Source organism: Arctopsyche grandis, chromosome 3, assembly GCF_051622035.1.
Source record: "Arctopsyche grandis isolate Sample6627 chromosome 3, ASM5162203v2, whole genome shotgun sequence".
NCBI lineage: Eukaryota > Metazoa > Arthropoda > Insecta > Trichoptera > Hydropsychidae > Arctopsyche > Arctopsyche grandis.
Genome location: NC_135357.1, coordinates 24,917,335 through 24,943,392, shown reverse-complemented (window position 1 = coordinate 24,943,392; position 26,058 = coordinate 24,917,335). Strand labels below are relative to the sequence as shown.

At 35.2% G+C, this 26,058-nt stretch overlaps 1 protein-coding gene across 6 annotated transcripts; it reads right to left on the bottom strand.

The window, feature by feature from the left end:
• Positions 1-415: 415 nt before the first annotated feature.
• Positions 416-24,925, bottom strand: LOC143909406 (leucine-rich repeat flightless-interacting protein 2). 6 transcript variants are annotated; one of them, XM_077427380.1, is made up of 10 exons: positions 24,689-24,925; positions 23,264-23,332; positions 22,758-22,872; positions 4,601-4,727; positions 4,353-4,516; positions 4,128-4,274; positions 3,821-4,052; positions 3,566-3,736; positions 3,290-3,474; positions 416-1,823 (listed from the first exon to the last, which is right to left on the bottom strand). In XM_077427380.1, exons 3-10 carry the CDS (start codon positions 22,836-22,838, stop codon positions 1,713-1,715), a joined length of 1,218 nt encoding a protein of 405 aa, XP_077283506.1. In that variant the 5' UTR covers positions 22,839-22,872; positions 23,264-23,332; positions 24,689-24,925; the 3' UTR covers positions 416-1,712. The 6 variants fall into 6 exon arrangements, with proteins under 6 accessions (XP_077283506.1, XP_077283507.1, XP_077283503.1 ...); XM_077427381.1 differs by lacking the exon at positions 24,689-24,925 and adding an exon at positions 24,346-24,414; XM_077427382.1 differs by lacking the exon at positions 416-1,823 and adding an exon at positions 2,641-2,788 and having other exon boundaries at positions 24,689-24,904.
• Positions 24,926-26,058: the final 1,133 nt, after the last annotated feature.

The following is a 26,058-nucleotide window of genomic DNA, read 5'->3' as shown; positions in this document are numbered from 1 at the left end:
TCGGCTTGCCCATAATAGGGCAGAACTCGTACGGGTCATAAACAATGTCTGCCCATGACAGTCGCCTACGTCCGAATACAGATTCGGCAATTAGAAGAAGAAGAATGTAGATCAGATTATTTGGGAAATGCGTTTTAGATTTTTGTTGATATTTTTCTATGTATAACTTCAATCACTGGTTGTGTATTGTATACTGTCACTTTACTAAAACTGTTTGCGACCCTTTGCTTTATTTATTTATTGTCGTTATTTGCGTGCATTAGTATTATATAAGTGTGTATAGTCAATGCTAAGATGCGCCCATGTAATCAATAAGTACCAATCCTATTTTGTTCACAAGGTTGTAAATATTCTTCAGATCACATTTAAATCACTATAAAAGTTAAGGGAAATGAAACACGTTTGTTTTTTTTTTATCACTGTCAGGTTTATTAGAAATTTTGTGTCATTGCTTGCCAAAGTTATCAAATTACAAAAACCCACCTACGTTAATGTCACATTGATAATAAATAAATATACTCAGCACCAAAATACAATAAGTCTATCGTCGCAAAACGGACTTCCCTTAAATAATTCATGCAAATGTCAAAATTTAGAATTTCCTCCACAAATTCATATTGTAAGTACAATACTGTTAATAAGTAGTGAATATATTAAGAAAATATCGATCAATAATTAGTCTTCACAGTTTTGTTAACGGACAACGGACAGATAATCCACAAGATACACGACAAAGAAAAGAAACGTGTTACTACTCATACATATATGTAAATTACTCATCGTCAGTTACGATATATTGAAAAAATTTACATTCGAATCAGTCCACTGGATTCTTGAAACTTTGTTTTCGTAAAAGGATGATGCATTAACTTCGCTAAACTGCACATGTTTACATTACATAAATAAGTATATTATATAAATCCTATATTCGTTAGTAAAGAACTACAAAACTTCACTGGATAAATAGTATATATTCTTTTAAATAATTTGTATAAATAATATTGGAATGCATTCCGCTGTGTGCAAATAACATTACTGGAAGTAGTATCAACTCACTATGGCGTTATAAGTAAATTCCCTTAAAAAATAAACTGACTCGATATATATATATATAAATTGACGTACGTAAAGTCTTTCATTGCTACTATGTTAATATGCACAGTTTGAATAATTTAATATTTATATAAATATACATAATTATGTTACACAGTATTAAATGAATAATACTACTTATCAAATTTACAAAATAAAACATTAACAAAGAACGTAATAAGCATGGGTGTTAAAAATGTTAATTCTTACATGGTAAATATACTGCGGTACAGAATTGGCAAACTAATTTACAAAAAGTAGTTATGAACACGTGTGTGAGCGCACGTGTACAAAAAATACCAAAACGCACACACACACATCCACACGTAGCAAGCACAAATATACAAATAGTAAATACGTTAACGTTCGACACAGTTATGACTCAAATGTACAAATTTGATATAAAATTTCAATATAAAAAATTACATTTTCGTTAAAATCACGTGGTTCGGTGCAGCAAAAAAGTGCACAGTATATATGAAATATATGTATATATTTATAAATTATATGTAAATAACAGAAAAACCGTGCGCCCATCGCATCACTTTAGGATTAATCATTTTTAATTTGTTAACAATACAATAAACACTCCAATTGATTGTCTATTGATACATCTAGTATCAAAGTTCTTTCAACAGCGCCGACTTGGCATTCTTCAGCTTATCCAGACGTTTGTTGAGATGGCTATTTTCCGTTTCCAATTCTTCAACTCTACTCTGAGCTTCACGAGTCTGAAAAAAGGAATAGAATCGTCAGCATCGTCTGTAGCAAATACCGACGGACCAAATCGACAAACTAACTGTAATCCCTTACAATTAAAAGCGAATCAACTACACATATTGCTGTACCACATTTATTTGTATGAGATTCAAGTGTTTGTCAATCGGGGTTTAATAACTTGGATATCATTTAGTATAAAGCCATACAACATAGGCTCACGTGGTTAAAGCGTATTCGAATAAGATAAACTTTAAAATTGAGATAAATAGATAATAGGGCGGGGCGGGAGAGATATGTTCATATGATAAATCAGGTCACACAGTTAATGAATAATTTCAATCAAAAGGATTGTTATCAACATATTGAACAAAAAAAAAAAATCACTCTTGTTAAATTGCACATCATTATTAGTATTATATATATGTATATTCAAACAGTATAAATGGTGTGCTGCGAATATCATGACATTTGTGGTATACTAAAATGTTATTCCAGAATGAATATAAACATAATATAATATGTACAAGATACATAGCACGGACAAGAGATGTATTTACAAAGTTTAAATTATGGTTTGATCGCTGTGAACCCATTCAGGACAGATTGTATAAAGAGATGTATATTGTGATAATGTTTGTGCGGTGCTACCACCGAATATCTGGCTCATCGAATGATTTCATTTGGCAGCAAGTTTGCATCGGTAATTTATAATTTTGACATTCAGGTCATTGTGTGATGGAAAAGCTACGAACGTCCTGTCTCGAATGGGTTACGAACGGGGAGTGTATATTGAGAATGCACACAAAAACATTCATATTAACGGGAAACCTATTAAAATCTCGGAAGAGAGCCCGCCATGGATGTTTGAATTCGTTCAATAATAATAATGATTAAATTCATGCAATCTTTTACAGCTTTTCTTTAAAGCTATTTCGTTTGCCTCCAGTAATGCAATGCGTTCTGCCGCATTTTTAATCTATAATATATAAAAAATAATAATTATACATAAATAAAATCATAATAGAAAAGGTGAACAATATTTGAGAGTACATTCAAAAAGATGTGTACATATATCATTGCAATGGACAAGATGCAAAATTTCAAATTCGCCAACACTGTCATGTCATACAAAAATGAAAACAGAAAGGTGTTATTAGATGGATATGAGAACTAATGAACTATATTATTTCTATATTCAACTGTCATACGTATTATGTTAATGCATTCAAAAATGGTTGCATTGGATCCACAATATGAAATTAGAAAATATATTGTAGTACCAATCGTAACTAATTATTGCGCTAACGTTGCCCAGAAGTCTATTTCCTGAAATTCCTCATATTCCTGAAATATTTTAATTCATTTCATATTCATAACATGATAATTCTTTTAATATGAACGATAATAATGAAAAAAAGCCTTTCTTGTTAAGATGAACGATTTTCTTAAACAAATAATCAAAAAGAAATTTCATTACCTCTCTCTGTAATTTTCTACGATCACATTTGAGTTCATCTTCTACTTTTTCAGCTTGTTCCATGGCACTTTTATATCTTATGACTTGACTTTCTAACCGAGTTACAGTCGCCTGAAGTGTCAAAACGTCTTGTTCAGCTTTAGACGCTCTGAATTTATAATCGGCGACCAACTTTGAGGTTTCTCCTAAAGAAGACGAAGAGCATTAATGGAAACTATGTACATAATAAACTAAACTTGCTTAAAATACCACACAAAACTTTAAAAAATAGCATACTTTGATGTTCAAAAGAATCTGAATCACTATCCGAGCCATTCATTGGTCCATTGTGTGAATTTTGGACCCCGCTTTTCTTTCTCGACCGTTCGTCATCCAACTGCATTTTCAATTGTCTGACTTCAGCGACCAAAGCTTGCCTCTCGGAACATAGTGTTTGCAATCGCACATCTATGAATAAATAGTAAAAAGTGTCAAAATTGTTTTGATAGTGTACGTAAAAATGTGATGATAATATTTACATATGTGCATTACCTAAAGTTCCTTGCCCAGCAGCTTCTAGTGCCTCACGGCCAGCACGAGAGACGAGAGCAGCGCCTGGACCTTCTCCTTCTGCCGCTTCGACAGCTACGAGTTCTAACCCTGCTTCCTGAATGCAACGATCTCGCAACGCTACTGCTGCTACACATTTGTCCAATTCTTCTTTTGTAAGCCGAAATTCTCGAGCCAAATTATCATGGGCACGACATTTATCTTTATGTTCTCTCTGTAAATACAATAACGCTTAGTATACACCAATAGTTTCAAATAATTTCAGCTAGAAAATCATACAACTGTTTACCTGCAATTGTGTATATAGTTCTTGAAAGTCTTCTAATTTATCTTTCAAAAGCTCGAGCTGATAAGAAAAAGATGCTTTATCATTATCTAATTGTGCGTTTAAAATCATGGCCTTACGAAATTTCTCTTCAACTTCTTTTAGTTCATGCTGAAATATTTCAAGATTAATTTAATACAAGCATTAGATATATTAAAATAATATTCATTCAAAAAGCAAACTACTCACCCTCAAATCCCTGATGCTACCCATTTCTTCCAATGAGTCTTCGGAGCTACGTCTAGATGAATGATATGAATTTGGTGGAACAAAAGCGGCTGTAGCCGATATTCTACTTCCGGCAACAGTACTCGGAGTTCCTCCTGCGACTCGTGTAGAACGATTGTATGTTTCTAAGAAAAATAATACAAATTCAAAATCAAATATGTTTCCCTACCAATTAAACAATGTACGACTTTATACAATTTAAATAATACCTGAATACATATCATACGCTCGATCTGCATTTTCTTCCTGTTCCTTTTGTTGCCTTTCTATTTCTTTCATACGAATATCTCGTGCTTCTGCCCGAGCCTGTCGTCGTGCAGCCAATCGGGCTTCCGCCTGAAAAAACCAAAAATACATTGAAATTCAACTAAAAAAGAATCATATTTATTACGAAAATGATAAAAAAAAAGATAATATTTATAATAAACAACGCTTTCAAATACCTATCAACATGTGAGCCGATAGTACATACGAATGCTCTTTAACTCAGATAATCGATAAAGAAATCAGTACTTTAAATACCGATTATTAATGGTTTATTATCTAAATTCCGACAAAGATATGGCGACGATAAGAAAAAAAATTAAAACTATTTATACATCATCATTATCTACAGCCATTAACCATCCACTGCTGGATGAAGGCCTCTCCAACATACTTCCACTCGTCTCTGTTTTGCGCAACTCTCATCCATCTTACCCCGTACATTTTCCTAATATTTACCCATAATCCCTGTGATCCTCGTTTTACCTTTAAAGGTCTATTCATACTAGCACAACACGTGCGGGCAACTGCACGTAACCAGCAAGTACAGAAAGTATTATTTGGTACATTATTATGTGCTGTACTAATATGAATAGACCTTAAATGGAATCATAATGACATAATTTTTTCTGTCATAAATACTACTACTATGTAAGTGTAATACTATTAAATATTGTTGAAAATTGTGACAAATATGGTATTTTATGAATATGAACATGAACCTTTTTTTTCAAAGGTAAGCTGTAGCAAAACTAGTCATGCCTAACAAATGCAGTAAACTTGAATTCGTTTTATTTTCTTAATACTAATTATTAATTCTGTTTTAATATAAGAAAAATTACCATCCAAAGTTAATATAAACAGACAGACAAACATCGACTATTGACATCTTGCATTAATACAAGCAAATCCAAAATTTTAGCTCACGTACTTTATCGTGATCCTGTCCTAGAATGCCTACAATGCTGATGACTTCATCGTTTACTCCAGCGGAGGAAGAGTTTCCGTTGATGGTCAAATTTTGACCGTTGCCGATGGAAGGTCTTTTTGGGTGTTTGTCCCTCAGCTGAACCTCCTCTCCGTCAACGCGGATCTGGGGATTAACAGTCTCGTTGCACGGTATGTTGCTATTATCCACTCCGTTTCGCTGAGGATGACATTGACTATCCTCGTCGTCTTCATCAGTAAATTTCATATCATCATCGCTGAACTCGCTCTCACTATCACCGTCTGTTTGGCGGGCTTGATCAGCGCCGGACCACACAGGCTGAGCGTCCACTTCAGCCATCTTCGAATCTTTCAGCAACGACACACTCGCAATATCACCACGCGTAAATGTCGTTCACGTTCATGCGAGTTTTTCATTGGAAACTTCGTTATCCGCATTTCCTTATCTCAACTCACCAATGGCATATGGTTGATATTTCTTATCAGCGCTATGCTATTTGATTAAATATTTAACGTGCATTTACTGCTATGGGGCAATATCGAATATGCGAACTCTCGTATTACTACCTGTGAAAATTGTCATCACATCAAGGAAGACGCATATGTAATTTATTTTTAACACCTGATTAAACATGTTAACATGTTGCTGATTTCCATTGTACAGCACGGCAAGTACAAGGACTATACGTATGTCAATTTAATTCGTACAATTGATGGTTTAATTCAGCTGATTAAATTTGACGATCCTAAGAATAGTATTATTTATTGCCTTCTGAATATTTGATGCGAAAATTTTCTCAGACAATGAAACTTCTAGTACATATGTATTGAGAAAGTCAAGATTTGGGATGTAGTGCGCAACAGTTTTACATAGTACTGAATCTAAGACAATGGTTTAGTTGTAATTAATATCGCACTCCAAGGTAAACATTGCTAAAGAAAACAATACCTGTTATGAAACTGATCTACCTGTCAGACAAGTAAGCGCAACAAAAACAAACCGTAACTCAAATCGAATGGGTATTGTATTTTGATTATGCAAATATTACCGATGCATAATATAAGCGACCTAGAAAATAAGTAGAAAACCACATTTTTTTGCAAAATTAGTAGTCTTTATCTTTGTCGAGGAAATCGTAACATGCAGTGGTCAGGCGTTTTGTTGATAAAAAAATGCGTAATTTCAACACGCATTTTGCGCATCCGGCATCAAAAAAATACATTACGATTCAAAATTGCGCTAACGATCGTTTAAAAAAACGCCGTTAGAAACTCAAAAAGTAACAGAGCTATACCAATTTCATAACACATAAAAGACCGCAGTTTTGACTTTGAATATATGTATGTAGGTATTTTGTCTCACTCTTCACGATTTAAAGTCCATTTATATTATTCAGCTTTGCACGTCAACAACTCGGCACAACACTGCACGGAAAAGACTACTTCTATTCATTTTCAACACATTCATATTCGTTTTGGAGGAACGCAAAGCAAAAACGGCTTACATATACATTACAGAGCGCGACGATACAGCCCAATATTGCATGCGGTGTTAATATTGTCACAATATGACGTTTCCGAAAATATTCATAAACGCATGACAGTACTTTCTTTAGTACGAGTGCACTCACCACTATGACGTCACGTCATGGGTGAACATTTCCACAATGGCCAAAAAAAAACCGGTCCTGCTTGATACTTTCTGTCACATGTGCCGCTGTATATGATTAGATCTAGTCAGCTACTGTTGTTGCGGATACGCCACGTTAGCATTACGAAACGTATGAATGTATACATATATAATATACTAAGCAATATTTTTTCTTACTGCTGTTACGTGCAGTTGCCGGTCTGTGCTGTGCTACTATAAATTAACCTTTAAGTGGGTTGTGATGATGAGATTTCATTAAGTACAGTATAAATCGTTGATACATCGTCTCTACGCCCACCACAAACAATGTCAATTCACTCTACCGTGCGTAAGGCAGTATCACGTATGTATGTATTATAATTTTTGATGACACATACATACATATACTTGAAACGGATTACAATTTTATAAGGCTATATGTATTATGTTATTATTATACATGACCACTCCTAAAAAACAAGGATATTTACCTCCATTTTTTGCAATGCCGCATTATGCGAAATTTGCTAAAACATCTTGCTTCATAGCAGTGATGCATAACCTGCGACCCAAAATGATTTACTCCATCAACAAATGTTTCATTAAATATGAAAAATATCTACATATGTATGTCAAAATCCAATAACGAATCTATACTTGCTGGATATCCTACATACATTGAAATCTATAAAATTCTAGAATGGAAATTATCAAAAAATGAATTTTCTTTAGAAAATTTTGCTGTTGGCGCAACCAATAAGTATTTAAATAGAGTTTGACATATAAACAGCCATTTCAGCTTTTCCCAGAGGGGCGGGCAAAATTTTTGACCATTAAGGAATGAATTTATAGAGGGGGGGGGATGTATATTAAAAAAAAAAATGAGTAAATGCATTTTAACTATTTCTTTTAATCATTTTTATATATATATATATATATATATATTTTTTTTTTTTTTTTATCAATAAAATAAATAGTAAAATAATTTCAAAGGATAAAAGAGTCTTACAAATATTTTTCAAAGCAAGACAAACAAAACAAAATATATTTGGGAGGTCGAGAAAAATCGACAAGTTTATACCTGACAGTGTTCTAAAGAATTTCAATATTATATTTTTGTTGGTTAAGTATTTTAACTCAAATTCTTAATAATGCATTAAACAACGTGGATAGTCCCGTTCAAATCTAGGGGGGCGGCTGCCCCCCGCTCCAAATAACGCCCCCGAATATAAATATTAAGAGTAATTAAAATAAAAAAACATTGCCTGTGGAGAATGTCTTTTCTATAATAGTTATTCAACATATCAAAAAGGAGAATATTGTATTTTCAAAATTCTAAAATAAGTCCCCCTCCCCTTATAAAAAGGTCCAAAATTATAGTTTTCCCAAGGCTTGGAGGGGCCTCACAAGTGGAATAGTATAGTCATTTTTTCATCTAAATCCAACTCTGTCTGAATATCATTTTTTCACCGCTTGTGCACTGCCGCTGTCGCAGTTAGAAAATAGATAAAAAGGCTGTGCATCACTGCTTTGAAGCGTGCATGTGCAGATATAATGCGCGTGAATAATTTGGCGAAAAGCGTTAGAAAAATTGCCATATTTTTACATACAAATTTTACGTGTGCGAAAGAAACTACTTAACATGTTGCAGATAGTAAATTAACGTGTAACAAACAACAGTGGATTAGACACGAAAGGGAAATTTTGAAATTGAAGATTTCTAATCGCGTTCAGCATACGAAGTTTACGCGTATAATTGAGCTAACGAGGTGCTCACGCAATTGATTACACCACAAATGCTAACTATACCTAATTTTACAAGAAAATTTTTCAACACATAATGGTAATGGGCTTGAAATAATAAAAATACTTTCCCATGGGAACATTTACAAATTTTATTTTATATTTTACCGACTCATACCCATACGGAACAAATTAATTACATATATAATGAATTTGAATGCCACGAATGTGTATAACAAGTTCTGTACGAATTATCGAACGGCGATAGCGAACTATCGCTAAAACGATTGAAACTAATTGGAATATGTTCCACAAAAACTACACTCGAGGACAATGCCATTTTACAAGGATTTCAAATGGAGCACGCGTGATAAGATCGCCAAGTGGAGGTCCCATCCTTTTTACGCACTAAATACGAAAAAAGCCAAGGTCGTTTAAAATTTTGAACAAACACTGACGACCAGTTTCACTCGATTAATCATCCGCTTCGATGACGTAACGCGATACTGCGTGTCTCACCTGAGTCAAGACTGAGGACAGGAGAGGTGAATTCGTTCACGCGCAACTAAAGGGTTAAAGTTTCATACGAACTAGTATATCTAATATATAATTTCGAAAGAGACTTTGTAAGGTTGTAAGGTTTGGTTAGGAGCTTCAAAAACAAATCAAAACAAAAGTTTCTATGACGACGATATCGATATATGGTTGAATATTATTTTTATTTTCGATTCAAATAAATTTAATAAAAAAACAAATGAATATTTACTATTAGTTTCGCCATGTTTAAGCTGTTTATATTACAAATACCGAGCGAAGCCGGGTAAAAACATTAGTAGTATTTATATATATGTATATATACATATATATAAACCGTCCGAAAGTTTTTTAATTAAAAAATTGGGGTAGTTTTTCATTGTAAATGATCGATTCATTAAAAAATGAAGAAATGATGGAAATTGACTATTCATCTATTTTTATATATAGACTAAAAGCTGAATCTATATTTTATAAAATGACTAAAAGCTGAATCGACACAAATGCAGTTTTTATCAACTGTACAAAAAATAATACGCCACATTTCTCATATTTTTTAAATATAAAATTCCGCAATCCAAATTATATACTTTCTTTCTGACGATATTGAAAATCGGTTATAAATTAAATAATTTATTTTTAATACATTAAATCTACTCGTACAGTTGTCAAGTGTACATATAGAAAATTTTTTAAACATTGCCTAATTTGCGTTTAAAAGCAAGTTTGCATATTTCATTATGAAATCTTTTTCTTTATAATTAACGTTGTACAAGTGAAACTAATAAAAACCGTGTAAAAAGGAAACTAGAAAAAATCTGTATTTTTTAATGCAAACTTCCCGTCCATCCCTTCGTGCTCGCTATAGTCAAGTTTAATTGATTTTATTCAGTACGTAATCATTATTATTATAGCCGTGTCAGTAAATACCGATAGCAATATTAAATTTTGCACAAATGAAAATTTAAAGCACGTGATTTTCAATTTTCACAGATATAACACGCTCTAAATAAAATTCATACCTATAGAAAATAATCATATTTAAATCACAAAATAAACTCAAGAATCGTTCACTACCACTTTCCAAATGAAAATTTCACACTGTATTGCACAAACACAAAATCTCCATAAATTCGATATGCACCAAGCGCGCGAAATCCAACTGGCTCGACGAACGAGACACGACTGAAGTCTGAACAGAGCGAACTGCTAGACGAGCCTTCTCCTACCCCAGGGTTCGAAGTGCCCTCTGGACGTTTGGCAACGACCATCGAATACCACCAGGTTGTAAAAAGTGATTGTGTCGCAAATAGACGAGATCGAATCCAAATGTCAGCCCGTTCGATGGACGCACGTGTGAACGGAAAACTGCAACGGTCGGTTGCAACTTGCAAGTCTCGACGGGGGACATTTCGGAACCAAGTGTTCGTAAACAATTCTCAGAAACGAGACCGTCTGACGAATGAGAGTTTTAACAATTAATTGTTAGCCACAGTTAGTCCGACGAAGAAAATTAGAGACGCGTTCGATTCAAATCCAATTGGAAAAAATATAACCGACAACGAAGCAAATTGATGCGATGTAGTTTACAGCATGCGCTCTAATTCTCGCACGAATAGTTTGTAAAATTGCGAAAAATCCGTGTCTATGCGAGACTCTTAACTTCCTACATGTGATAAACGTTACTCATCGTTATTAATTGCAAGTGCGTACCATCATGCTCTTGAAACCAATTACATAGTGTGTAATGCTTTCAGGATTTTTTATTGACTCTAAGATATAATGTGTATGTGCCATCCACAAATGATCTTAATACAAGTGGCGTCTAATCTTTAAGTACCTGTCTTATTTTTTTGAAGTGGGTATTATAGCCTGTTTCTGGTAACAAGATAGCACAACATACTACGAACAGAGCGAGTTCTGTGACATCGAAATTAGATTTTTATGTGGTTGGTAAAAAATTAATTAAAGTCTACTGTCTTGTACAATTGCTTTGTATCGTTGAAATTAACAATCATTTCGTTTATAGCGGATATTTAATAGACTTTTCGCATGGCTTTGACGTAATACTGACCAATTTTAAGTCACTAGGTCAACTAATTAGTATTGTTATGTGAAGGATAATTTTTAAGAGATTTTTTGAGGATGACTCTGTGTACCGTTCTCCAAAATACCACTTCGGATCTGATATTTCGCATACTTTTACCTGAAATTCCTTTTGACGTTGATATTTTGGACGTCGCGGTGGAAAAAAATCATTATAAAATCATGCCCAAGTTTTTTTATTTTGGACACATAAAGAAGTATTAAATGACTAGTAATACTTTATGTTCAGAGGAATTTTTTTAAGGAGAAAAAATATTCATTTCAATTAAATTACTAGAAATATTTTAATGTTTGGCAAAAATATATTAGACGAAAATAAACTTTATTTTTATTAATTAGTTTTTTTTTGGTTTTTCTATTCAGGTTTTTCCGTTACCGAATAAAAGCTTTTTTGAATAATTGCGATTTAAAGGCAATATTTTGGCAATCTTACGTATATATGTATGTATGATCAGGGCCGCCGAGAGGAATCCCGGGCCCTGGAAAAATAATCCCATACCCTATGATAACAAATTAAAAAAATATCTTATAGATAGATATATTTTTACTAATTAATATTAGAAAAGAAAGAAAATATAAGGAACTAAAAGAAAAATACCTGTGTTAAATGCTATTTTTTTGAAATAATAGAATAAGAAAGTATGATATAACAGGTACGATTTCATATGGATACAAAGAATGCGCGGATCGAAAAATAATAAATACTTAGCATTAAAGAAATATATGTATTTTTATGTATAATAATATAAAATATCAATATCAATCAGTTGAACGTCCCAACATGGGGCCCCTTAAGTAGTCCGGGCCCTGGGACTTTAGCCCCAGCTTCCGCCCCCCCCCCCTCTCGGCGGCGCTGTATATGATATGTAGTTATTCGTCGAATTGTGTCTAGGAAATAAAGCATTACTCAATTAGTATGGCGACTCTCGTTATGATTGATTATGACACGGATCAAACGTGTCATCGACTAAATATATCTAAAAAATCTCTTTAGAAGTACATACATATTTTCCTCATAAACAACCGTTGGATGGCTAATTAAAGATCAATCATATATCAAGGCGAAATCAAACGAAATTAGGCCATATAATAGCTTGTCGTTGGGCATTTGTTCCAAATATGACAATTACAATTAAACAATAGCGGAGTTTGCTTTGTGCTAAAGTAAGAATAACAAAAACAACACACCTGAGCGAGGGTGTAAGAATCTTCTGCATCCAAAGCGATGACCATCGTCAGGCTGTGAGCCGATCTTCATCGAAGATGATCAGCTACGCGACAGCAATGGTAATCGATACACCGACCGACTCTAATTCGCGGTAGATGCGAAACTAGCGCAATTTCTCTCGTTCACGACAAGAATGCGGATGGGACCGTGGTCTTCATCGACGACCATTCTGCACGAGCGCTCATTACAAACAAACAAACATAGGTGTTGTGAACAGGTGAGTTGTACGCAGCACACACACTCGTCGAGGAAAATACAAGCTGCAAGTGCAAGGTTGTACCAAGACGGAATATATCAAAATGTATTTATTAACCATAAATCAATCAAACAAGTTCTGCTAAAGGAGGCATTTCTTGTCTAATGTAGTTTATGTATTATATTATACATTTTTTAGATGCCTTCGAAATGTGGTACTGGAGGCGAATGTTGCGCATTCCATGGAGCATCTCCATCCTCAAAGAGATGGCAGTTTCAGAGAGATTCTCCACAACATGTATTATAGAATAAATGAGAGTGAAAAAAGTAGCTTTACCACTGTTTTAATGAGTTGCAAAGGGGTGGTAGAAAGAGGCGTATGGATAGCTAACTGTCACCGCTCTAATTTTGACACAAGATTTCGATGTAAATTTTAATGAGTTCGTTAATGATTAAACTCTTCTAGCTTCAATGTTAGATAACCCCTATATCGGTAAGATTTTTTTTCAGACAGGAATGCCACTGAACGGAGTGAAGCTAATAACAATGTTAGAAGAGGCTTGTAAAAAGCTTGTATAAAAGGATTATTCCCTGCTTTAGCCACATTACCAGGAATTATGTGAAGAGTCTAGAGGAGCTGATAGTCACTGGAACACTAGAGGGAAAGCAGGCCTAAGGACGTTCTGCCATAATACGGTCAGATCAAATTATTCAGTTGACTGCCACTCGCTGAATATTTGATCTTCACCTGTACACCAGCAACTTTTAAATTAGATGAACATGAAAAAAAATTTAACTCACATGATGCGAGAGGTTTGGTGTGACCTTGTATGCAAATGGGACGTGTCATAATTTACGAGAGTTTATGGACGTTTTAGATTTCTCGGTATAATTGATTAAGTTGCAGAACTGATGAAATCTGTTGCATTTTTGTTAAAAGAATCCAGAAAAACTCAAATCATTGATTTTTTTTTTATTTTTGTAACCAAGTTCGTCCATAGATGTTACTTGAAAAACCATTTTACTATACGTTTCGGAAGAGAAATCGAAGCGACTCGCCCGTGAGACACTGGTGAACAGAGGGTTATCATCACTAAATTTTGCTTTCAACTTGGCACAGGACCGGGAGGAGTGGAGGTCTATCATCCACCGGATCCCATATGATAGAAACGATCACAGCATCAATTGAGCAAACGAGAAAGAAGGTCAGTGGCGATTATATTTCATCCTAGAAGCAATCCTTGTAATTTGGGACATTTGGCAAAGTCGTAGTTGGAATCGCATTCAATGATTATATTGAACCCTTTTAGTCAATAACTCACAATTATTCAGTCAAAAATTAAAATACCAATGTATCCTTGCGAGTATTTGCTCTATTTACACAGATGAAACATTGCACACGACTCTAATGAGCATCAGTAGACCGCATACGATAAGAATATGTAACCAACAGGATTTATTTAGCCTGGAATGAAAGCGAACCGCAAACAATGAGGCAATTACAAGCTATTGTGAAAATCCTGGTATTGCCGATGCGATCAGTGACCCAAATCGATCGAAATTTATTCTGAAACGTTGTATGCAAGTTTGTGAAGTAAAAAGTGGAAGAAATTTATATTTATACCTGCAGTGAACGTATCTGATGAAGGCGAACGGTACACTCGTAAATATGGTGATTAACGACCCGCATAGGACGTAATACTACCATTGTTTATTAAATGTAAATAGATAAAATTTTAAATATTAACACGACGAAAATGAAAACGCAACAAAGCATACGATATCTGTTGAAACACCACATTATGTACAATATAAAGTACATACAAAGTCGTCCGTAAACGTGCGTCGATGAGGCCACCACGATTGAAAACAATTCCAACACATGAAATTTAAAAAATGCACGATCATTATTGATTTGATACATTTGACTGAGATGACGTCACGGTTTAAAATGCACTAAAGGATGATGCATCCTCCAGAACTGCTCTCTGGGTTGCTCTGGCTTCGAACAGAACCTAGCCCAGAACTTTACGACATGCATTCATCGAAGGCCTATTCATACTAGCATATCACGTACTGGCAACTGCACGTAACCAGCTGTACGAAAAGTATTATTTGGTACTGTAACGCGGAAAAATGAGAGACGTCCGGTCCTAAAAGGTTTTGTGCGTAGTTAATAGACACCCCGGACTAGTTTAAAGGAACCGGTCGAGTGCCCAGGCAATGGACACGCTGGAGTTCTCACAGACATGGGTGAGTTCGTGCGGAAGTAATATATGTATACGTCAGGGCAGACCTTTAAGTGACTAAACAATAGACACTGTGTTGTCCTTCATAAGGTACACGCGGTAGAACAGATATTCTGGATAGAGGGGTGGTTCCGTATCGAACCTCCTGAATCGTTGAATAAATGCGGTGAAGTGACTTTGACCTTTAATTTAGATCCCGAACTCGCCCATACACAGTACATTTTGTATGAACATATTCATGTCTAACGTGCAGTAGACGTAACAGCAGAAGGCGACAAATCTATTCATACTATACAGCAGTACATGTCAACATAACGTATCAACTATCAAGCAAAATCAGTAGTCTTTGGCTACTGTGGAAATATCCACACAACGTTACGTCATGGTGGCGAGTGCATGCGTACGTGCAGATAAAGGTTCAGACACAAATAGTTGGGCGTGCGTTTTTTAGATAGTTTTGCACATGCAAAAAAACATCTATACCATCACGATACTTTGCAAAACTCACCCCCCTGGGGGTGTTTTCGTTGATATTTTATATTTGTATTGACATAGGTTTGACAGTGGTCGATAACGGTCCCATATTTAAAAAAAATGTAGAAGAAACTTGAAGTAATAAGATCGTACGAATTAATAATGACATGGAGACACGCCTATCACAGCTGGCATTTACCTAGGCGTGCTGTGCCGTACTTTTGAGTGTGTTCTTACCATAGCAGATGTGCGAAACACATTACACATAGCAAAGCTTTGAAAAACAATTAAACATAAAAATAATATATTCAGAAGCGAGTATTGGGCGTTAAACACCTGGGCTTCACAGCAATAATTATACACATGAAGGACAACTCTATATATTTATATTAGAAACTGGAATTGAAGAGTAAAGATTTCTCATGAGCTTAATTACGGACATTTAGCTAGAACGTGGTTACGAATGGGTATTGCGCGCTTTTACGGCTCAATAGAGCGAACCAGTTTGCTTTCCAGACTTACATATCTTCGATCGATACAATTCAATTAGCACACCCGTACACAAAGATGAATCAAAGTGCAAGCCGCATGAATGAGAGAGGCGACGAAACATCTCAGCTTCAAGGAGCGTGAGAATATACGTAGACGTGTAATCTTAAATTGCAAAATACAGTGGGTGTGAGTGAGCATCGAGCATGAGATAGGACTCGATTGATTTAGCAGATGTTCCAAGTTCAGCTTCGGAATCGGCCTAATCCGGCAATGAATCTATTTATCGACTGCATTAGACGTATAAATTTTGATTTGATTGAAACAAATTGTTCTTTTTTATTTAACATATAATTTTATTGACACGTCTGATTTGTATACTAAACGCATTAAGACGATAGTAGTTTTTATTGAACGACAAACCATATTTGGGGCCGATGACGAACTGGATCTCATACCACGTCACCAATTCTCTAACAAACTGGACTTCTTTTATTACATCGTCTTTATAGGTATGTATATATTTTTTTCTTCAGACAGAAAAAGTACCAACAGACACTGCACTAGACGTTACGCATCACATTAGCAGCAACTTCATACTGCACATCCAGTTAATTATTTGAATAAAAACGTACAAGTTCTGAAGTAGAGCTGTTTAAAAAAACATATACAATTACATCATCGGTTTAGAAGAGGATGAGAAATGTATGTAAATTTGCAAAGAAAAAAAATTGCGGATGATCAATGTCCTGTTAAAATGTATGACATCATCTTCGGATATCGTTCCGAGCACATGTGTGCAGATATAATGATATTTCTGCGACACGAAATGAACACCTACAAAATATAAATAATACATAATTGCAGTAATAACAGAAGATTGAGAATAAGTTTAAAGTCCTCGAAAAACTAACGAGTGTCATTTGACTAGAGTTCAAATCTAAATGGACACGTGAGATATTAAGACCACCGAACGACTAATCATCAGAATGTACAAAGATGAGAAATTTGAACAATGCAAAGAGGAAGAATCCAAAAAAATAAAGGACAGTATCTTTCCGTCGACGTCGTCTTCATCGTCCAGAAATAGAATGCAACGCGACAAATGCAATACAGGTGTATAAATAGTAAGATCGCGGTCCCATCGGTCAACGATGGCGCCAAACAGAAAGGCCTATTTATTATTGATGATTTTTTTCATTATTAATCTATTGATAAACTAGTGTTGTACCCGATGATATATTATCGCATGGATGTTGGCATATTAAGTTATTAAATAAAAACAAATTAAAAGAAATTTCATGTGTTCGATCCCCAAGCGGTCTAATTTTTGTCAAATACCTTTTAAATATATTTAATTTAATTTATTGCTTAATATGAAAAATTAAAAAAAAGAGGACACCTATAAGGGGAAGTACCATTTCCGGTCAACTTAAATATTAGAAAAAAACTTATCCTTATTATAAAACTTATTTGAAATCGATAAGGATTTCAGTAACCGATTCTAAGTTTCAGTTCGATAGGACTAACGATGTTCAAAAAATCCCCAAAATACACGGACAAACGCATTTTTTCTAGATCATTAAAACTTAATCAGTGATCGATTCTGAGTTCGAATTTTCGCATGATCACAAAACTTCATATATTGTTACTACATAAATAGATAAAGTAAAAGTGGTAAAAACTACCTACCTACCTACATATAAACAATATAAAACAACAATAGAAGAATTAATTAATTAAATAAATTTTCAATAGATGGCGGTAAATTTTCTGCCAAGCGCAAACATTAGTAGCGATCAGTATATATAGAAGTTTGTTTTATTTTGTTATTGTATTCGTATATACGCCACATAAATATAAAAGCAAAATTACAATTTTGCTCATAAAACATTCATGGTAAATATAATACTCGCAAACATACATACGTAAATAGGTTAGTTCCAATGGAACAGACAGAATTTTGTATGCAGTCGCCGAAAATTTAGTTACGTCAACTTAAAATCGAGAAGGTAAAACTACAAGACGCTGCTGCAATGGAACGGTTTGTTATTGAGATTAGATATATCGATCAGTTGGTCTATAGATATTTTGAGAGTAAGCTAAATCATTTAAAAAAAGTCCATGTTATTTTTCACCACACTAATCAGTGGCAGGGTCAAATTGGCCTGAACTTCCGATGACTAAGCGGCACGTTTTAGCACAGCTAGGTGTGCCTCGACAGTTGATTAGAGAGGAAAGTCAATGGAGGGAAGCTCATTCAAAGCACGGAACGAAGGTCGTCAAATTGCAACACCAAACACACCTGTCGACAGTTCGGGAATCTCCGGATAGATGCAACAAAACGGCAAAAAAAAGAAATGGCCGATAGCTAACCGAGATGAGTCCGTCGAATGAAACCGTTTTAGAAGCGAGCACACACGCACATAAGAGTATATTATGTACACCACGAATCTATTACGGGGGCGCATCTATTAATGGGAAGTGGTTATAAAATGTCAGCGGAGAGAGGACCAGCTTCCTGGTCGGATTGAACGAACAAACTTGCAATGATCCGTATTAAAGCGCAATCGTTGCGATTCGAAATCGATTCGGTTGCTTTAAAAACCTTAGAAAGGAACGAATAATAAACCTTGTTAAAGTTTATGACGATGACTGCATTGACATGTGTCGTATAGACTTTTTATGTTTTTATTGCGGTGAAAAATTATATGCAAAAAGTTAAAGTGCGTCATCATTAAGAAAAAATATTTGGATATGTGTACATCATGTGGAACATCTTTATGACTGAAGACGATAAATAATGCAAAGAAAAGAAGAAAATAAAACAAGTATAAATTTTATCACAGAGGAACGACATATGTACATATAAACAATAGCAAACCTGTTATAATGAAAATATGCGAACATGACGTACAGTATTTGTCGCATAAATTACACCGAAGAGTACATATTTTGAATAAATAAAGTGAGTATTTACCAATTTGAACAATCCGTGAACGATCAGAGTGCCCTGATCAAAAGAAACGATGTAAGGGGGAGGTTGAGAGGCTTCCAAGCAGTCGGATAGCGATGGGGGCGATGGTTGCCACCGGAAGCTGCCGAAGATTTGTGGTGCAACCCCTACGATCATTGCTAGGGCCATGTTAACCATGGCGATTGATTTAAAACGGTAAGAAGCACTATCGAAAAGTTGCGGCCTTTCGTGAAAATCAATAACGCCGTTCCAGGCAGACGTCCAGAACGGGACTGGGGAAGTAGTTGCTGGAGTATGAGTGCGCCGGATGCATCTGCCGCTGGAAGAAGGGCAGGAGGTGGTACCGGCTACGGGAGACAGAAAAGGTGAGCGCCAAAGATGTGCAAACTGCACCAAGGACTTAAATTATTATAGAGGACACTATCAAACACTCTCACTAGAAAATTGAGATCTAGAAGGAATGATTGGTTCAATATAATAAGTTGTTAGTGTGTATTTAGTATTTACTTTCTCGGAGGAGGAGAGATGTAAATAGATGTAGTAGTAGAGTTTTCCTACTATGAAGTTTGGGAAGCAGCGCGATAGACAAATGCGGTGATGCAACAAGAAGAGTTCAAAAGAACTTCGTCGGCTGAAAGTCGTCACTAATAAAATTGCTTTCTCTCACTGCTGGAAAAGCAATGTTTTTGAGCTGTCGCCAATGTCAACGACAATTCTTCGCCTTTCGTACAATATAAATGCAGTTTAGAAAAAAAGAGCAAACATTGAAGACGTGTGTGCAATTTGCGATAGACGCGGGAGACAAACGTCGCAAACGTTTATTGTGGCGCACCCAGACAATTACCCATAGTGGGAAGTTAATTGGTTCAGTAAACGTTGAGTTGCGATTATGTTTTCAAATATGAATCGACAATTATTCAGCGCTTAATATATCAGAAAACTTAAACAACTAGTTGAGAATTAAAACTATTCGAAGCATTCATTATTACGTATATGTACAATATGTAGATTGGATAAACAAACTCTAAGCGCTGAGTAGCAGCGGAATTTGAACGCCAATCATACACAATAAATGGCAATGTTAAAAAAAATAGTCCACAGAACATCAATTACCAAGTAATATAACAAATTATTAGACAATTGTGCGTAGTGGACATAGGGAGCCTATGATTGCGAAGAATATCCTGATGATGTATTACAACATGTCTTCCTATCGGGACGATAGTCCCGATTTATTGACGAAGAATTTAAAGGCGTTATATATCGAGTAAAAAAAGTGAATATTCTCATGACTAAAGGGCGGTTAATCATAGTTGCTTTTGCAAATAACAATATACAGTTCATACAAGAAAGAGCGAAGTGAAATATATAAGAGGCTTGTAAAAGGCATGGTGTTTCTAAGAAATTAACAATTGCGCCACTTTTTTGTGCCAAAAGAATCAATCGATCGCCAAAGACTACTAGACTTAGGCGTTGGCTTGATGTTCGTCAAATAACAATAGACCTCTTAATAACCGTACAAAGCAAGAGAAAAAGAAAGGTTGACAATAGTGAACCATTTAATGCACATAAAGCATCGTCCGAACGCTACTCTTTACTGATGACTAGTCACCGGACCCAGAAGGTGCCGCGTATTGATCAAAGGTTGTAAATGCATTGTTAAAGGTTTGCCGAACCTTTTTTTACAAAGGATTTACAACAATGGAACAATGGATAGCACTGTGACTATCCTACCTCTACTGATGACTACTCTGAAATGGATAGACATAATAGACATGGTGAGTTGGAAAACGGTATGAATATTTAGATCGAGGTTGAAGAACATGCATGTTAACAAAGGGTATAAACAAGCGATCGTTTACCGTAAACAATCCCTGCAGTTGTATAACTAGTGGATGAAAACAAATTTGTATTGATATTAGCAGAAAATAGATGTTATATATATATATACATACATATGATACAGTTCAAGTATTCACTCCAGTTCGTTCAGGAACATACTAGTTTGTCACGAACTACATATAGGTTTTAGTTTAGGTGCTAAAGGTTAAAAGCTATCTTCAAATAGACTCGCCAGGTGTCGCATGAAACTTTGAGCTGTCAAAACCTGTGAGATTTCAAAACGCCAAGCATTTAAAAAGGAAATCCTATGGAAATCACATTACAACGTTGCTATAATTCCCGTTTCAGCTCATTTTTTAAATAGTGCAACGCAAGGTCATCAACTAAGGAACGGCGGCCGGTTTCTATTTGTACAAAAAATGGGTTCACTATTGTCAACCTTTTTTTTTTTGCTCTCTAACTTTGTACGACAATAGTAATTGACAATAGTCAATCCTCTTTCCTGGGAAATGGAAACGCCACGGCCGAACTCTAGTAATCACACATACGGGTTTGAGTCACTGCATCGAAAGTCGAAAGATCGAAAATAACGTATGAATGGTAAACGGTACTATATACATATATACTACACGCTCTCCATATGTATGCATGGTAAACGGACTATTTCACACATCATCATAAAAATCGAGAAAAAGTTTCGATCTTTCGACTTTATTTCAAGTCACTTTCGATGCAGTGACGGCCACCGCATACATACATAGAGTATGGAACGAACTTATTTCTAATAGTTTGGGCACAAACAAACTGGTTAGTTTATCAATTTATTATTTAGTGTACAATATAACTGACCAGATTGAACCATGTTTGAATAAAATAGTATTTTAAATATGCACTTGGACTGTAACATACATATGTATATATGTAAGTAAGATTCGAGGTTTGATGTCAAAATATGTATGTGAAAATTGGACATAACGAAATAGAACCCAAGAGATTGGGCGATGAAGCGTAAACGTTTTCAGAAAACATCCGTTCCAGAGAAAAAAAAAAGACTGCACAGCTTCAACAAACATGTGACTACACATAGGCGACAAAGCAACACATGTAGTCTATAAATAAGGATCGTAAACTTGATTAATGCATTTAATTACTCGACATCTCCCCAGCTGATCATGTGCTACCTGCTCTTCTATTTATACAGTTTCTTTAGACCCACTAGACTGGGTGACAGAAACGACGTGAAATGTGCAACGATAAGATCAAGATTAATTTTAGTTGTCACACGCGTTCAGCGTCTGCATCTTCAAGCGACAATCGAGTGCCGTCTGACCCAAATTCTAAAATTATAAAGAAAGTATTTTTACCAAACATTTCTTTCACATTTAACGCTTGAATACGTCTCATATAAGATCCAAAACTTTTGTTCAGATATCAAAGTGCATTGCACTCGCAGCAACCTAAGATCGATACTAGACGTCGCCACATAAAATAAGATAAGATATCTGGTATCTACAACAAAAGTTACTTTGCACCTATGTACATACATCAAAATCAATACAATCATACTATTATAACTCGGATTATGATCAATAATAATGAACGTAGAAGAGTTTCTATTCTTTTAAATTGAAAGCGTTGTGCAATTTAGACAGAATAACAAAATAATAAAAGCAGAGCATTTCCTTACCTCTTTCGCGATCTGATCGAGGGCCTGGTCTTCTGCGGAAGCCTTGGTTTGGGTGCGCTGACGCCTCCCGGACGAGTCCATGGCTTGAAGCCAACTCCCCGGAAGGGTCCCAGTTCTAGTACAATACAAAAACATATATACCGATCACCGCTTTAAAGCAAAAATGCATTTTTATGACAAAAACAGACAAAACAAGTGCAGCATAGAACAATGATAAACATAATGCAACCAGCCAAGTGCCACAATCGTGTTAACATACATACAAGTGCCGATAATACCAAAGCCATCTTAGGACGGAAAATTACATACATAATTATGTACACACAGAAGAGAAAAAAATAGGCACTTAACCAATTCATTCTTTATTTTAATCTAATAAATAAAATTTAAAACAAGTTTTACAATTCAATTTAAACACATGCAAAAATATAATTTTTTATTTAATATTATTTCTAATACAATAATAACGTTAAAATTAATACGAGTAATTTACGATGATAACCTACATAATTTAGCACACTGAAGTCGGAATTGTCCTATGTTATGATGACAATGAATGCAGTAACGGCATTGCACTGTAAAGATACAAAGATTTAAAGTTAATACCAAACTTATTTAATAATAAATAATTAAGATTTGCCAGTTTCACACTTATGTATGATACACAGTATTTCGGAAACGAAATAGAATATTGAAAAAATCATATTATTTTATATTTGTATGGAGATACATATTAAAAAAAAATTGTATAGATCATCTTAACCTTCAATTTATTTAAATTGGCTAATTAAATTAAGAAATCAACACGTGAATTTGGTTTCTAAAAGCCTAATATGATTGTAACAATACAGTACAAATTCCGATTTTTTCTAATGTTTTGTTATGTAGTATTATATTTAAGCCACAAATACATAGGTTTTTGAGCTCTTTTTCCTATTATGCTGTAGATTAACATTAGATTAATATAATACTATGATTACTAACCAAATTAAATTAAATTGTAAAATAGAAAATGATCAGTAGATCAGTAGCTATTAAAATAGATATAAGATGTATTGTGAACATAATTTCGTAATAATAAAAAGCATTTAAAAATCATAAAAAGCCATAAATACTGTGTGCTTAACAGCTTATCTTTTTGTTGAAAATTACTGTAGGAATTTTTTGTATTGTAAAAATTACTTCTCGTATCAAAATCAAATACACAAATTTTTTTTATTGAATTTTGATATAGAGAAAATATAATATATTTTTAGAAAAATAATATAGAAAAATATTAATGTATCAGAAAAATCACCGACAAGACAATTTGCGAGTATATTATAGAGGCATATATAATATATACTCACTAAGAGACGAAGAATAATCTTATGACAGTAAATGCTAAATATGTTTTATATCGACAATGTAGAAATCACTTACAAAAAATATATTTCCAAATTAAACAGCTACTTCTTAACAATTTCAGGTTTTGCTAGTATGATTGATAGATAACATCAAATAATGAACGTTCACACGAGAGACGTATATAGTCAATTTTACACATAAATAAAGATATTCATCAGACGTGACACAATTACGAAAACACCTGTTTTATTTTTGATCGCTGAAATCGCACGTACGCTAGCTATCGAGGATATTTTGCACAACAGGCGGGAATATCTTTTACACTAGCGATTTTCAAGTACATACAGTTTGACATGTCGAAGAAAGGGGTAGAATTGGCGAGACGTCAACGACGATCGATCGTCTATAGAGCGAGGATCATTATGGTATGGAGGAGTGTGAAGGTCTGACAGATGAGGGGGCGGGTCCTGATCACGATACGTCAACGTCTCGGCCACAGCCTCTTTCTACGGAGGAGGCTGAGATGGGGAGTGGATGATGTGGGAGTGGATGGTGCGTCTGTCCAGAGACGACAATTGGCTTACCGCAGCGCGAGGTGTCGAAGTGTCGAGGTGTGAGGAGTCGCCGCGGTCGGGGGTGCAGAAGACGGGGGCGCCGAGGGGAGGGGCGGGCGGGGCGGGGCGGGGGCGGAGGCGACGAGTGGCGGCGTCCGTCGGTGTCGGCGCCGGCCGCGCTCGCGAACCCGCGCTCTCAGCACCGAGCGGGTGAACACCGACACCGACACCGACACCGATCGCGGTGCTCGCGAACGCGATCGGTGTACCCATCGCCATCACCCACGCGACACTTATTTATAGAGCAGCTTGCTAACTGCAACACAAACAGTGTATTCGCTAGAACAATGCCGCTGGATCGTTTGATAAACCAATTTTTATTACGTTGAAGGAAATAAAAAATCCCCACACTCGATGTTTATTCTGCAGCGAAGTGATCATTTTTTTCTAATTCAAAATCAGGACATTGATTCCAAAAAGTATTTTGCTAAATGCTTCAATTATTAAAAAACGTTTTGACAATAAAAAGCCGATTTCAATGTTTACAAACAGGCCGTCGGCCGTTCGCTTGCGAGCTTACTGTCGATGCCACCCCCTATACTTTTTATTATATTTAATAATAATTTCAGGGGGGAAAAAATCATTCTTTTGAATGCTTTCATGAAATTCTACACAATCTATGTACATATATAAAAATGAATGACTGTGTGTGTGTCTCGAATAGGCTGCTAAATCACTGAACCAATTACGATGAAACTTTCAGGATTTGTTACTGTAAAAAAAAACGGGAAAAACGTGAATGAGTGTCATTGCAACGCAATAATTTCAAATGTGTTCGCTACCTGCGTTTTCCCGACAAATGGGAACGGGAACGGAAATTGCATGCGTTATTATGGCATTGCAACGCATGCCGGGGTTCCGCTAGTACTGTTTAAAATTATACTAACTGATTAGCAAACATTTTAAAGATTCAACATTCAATTTTGTTTTATCACTGCGCTGCATTGTTCACCAAAGCAATAAAGTAAAAAGTCATTAAGGGAATGCATTTGTTTCTGATAAATACAGATAATATTTACAGACAGACATTCATTTTTATATATGTACAAAGCCGATTTCAATGTTTACAAACAGGCCGTCGGCCGTTCGCTTGCGAGCTTGCTGTCGATGCCGCCCCCTATACTTTTTATTATATTTAATAATAATTTCAGGGGGGAAAAAATCATTCTTTTGAATGCTTTCATGAAATTCTACAAAATCTATGTACATATATAAAAATTAATGTCTGTGTGTGTGTCTCGAATAGGCTGCTAAATCACTGAACCAATTACGATGAAACTTTCAGGATTTGTTATGTAGGAATCTCGTCGTCGTCATCGTCATCGAAACCTTCGAGAATA

What these genes read in the sequence shown, in the direction of transcription:
- LOC143909406 (XM_077427377.1), bottom strand. Translation starts at nt 5,943, where the DNA reads ATGGCTGAAGTGGACGCTCAGCCTGTGTGGTCCGGCGCTGATCAAGCC. An exon ending in TAGGACAGGATCACGATAAA is followed by an intron (nt 4,728 to 5,586) that starts GTACGTGAGCTA and finishes TGGTTTTTTCAG; the next exon opens with GCGGAAGCCCGATTGGCTGC. An exon ending in AACTATATACACAATTGCAG is followed by an intron (nt 4,053 to 4,127) that starts GTAAACAGTTGT and finishes TTGTATTTACAG; the next exon opens with AGAGAACATAAAGATAAATG.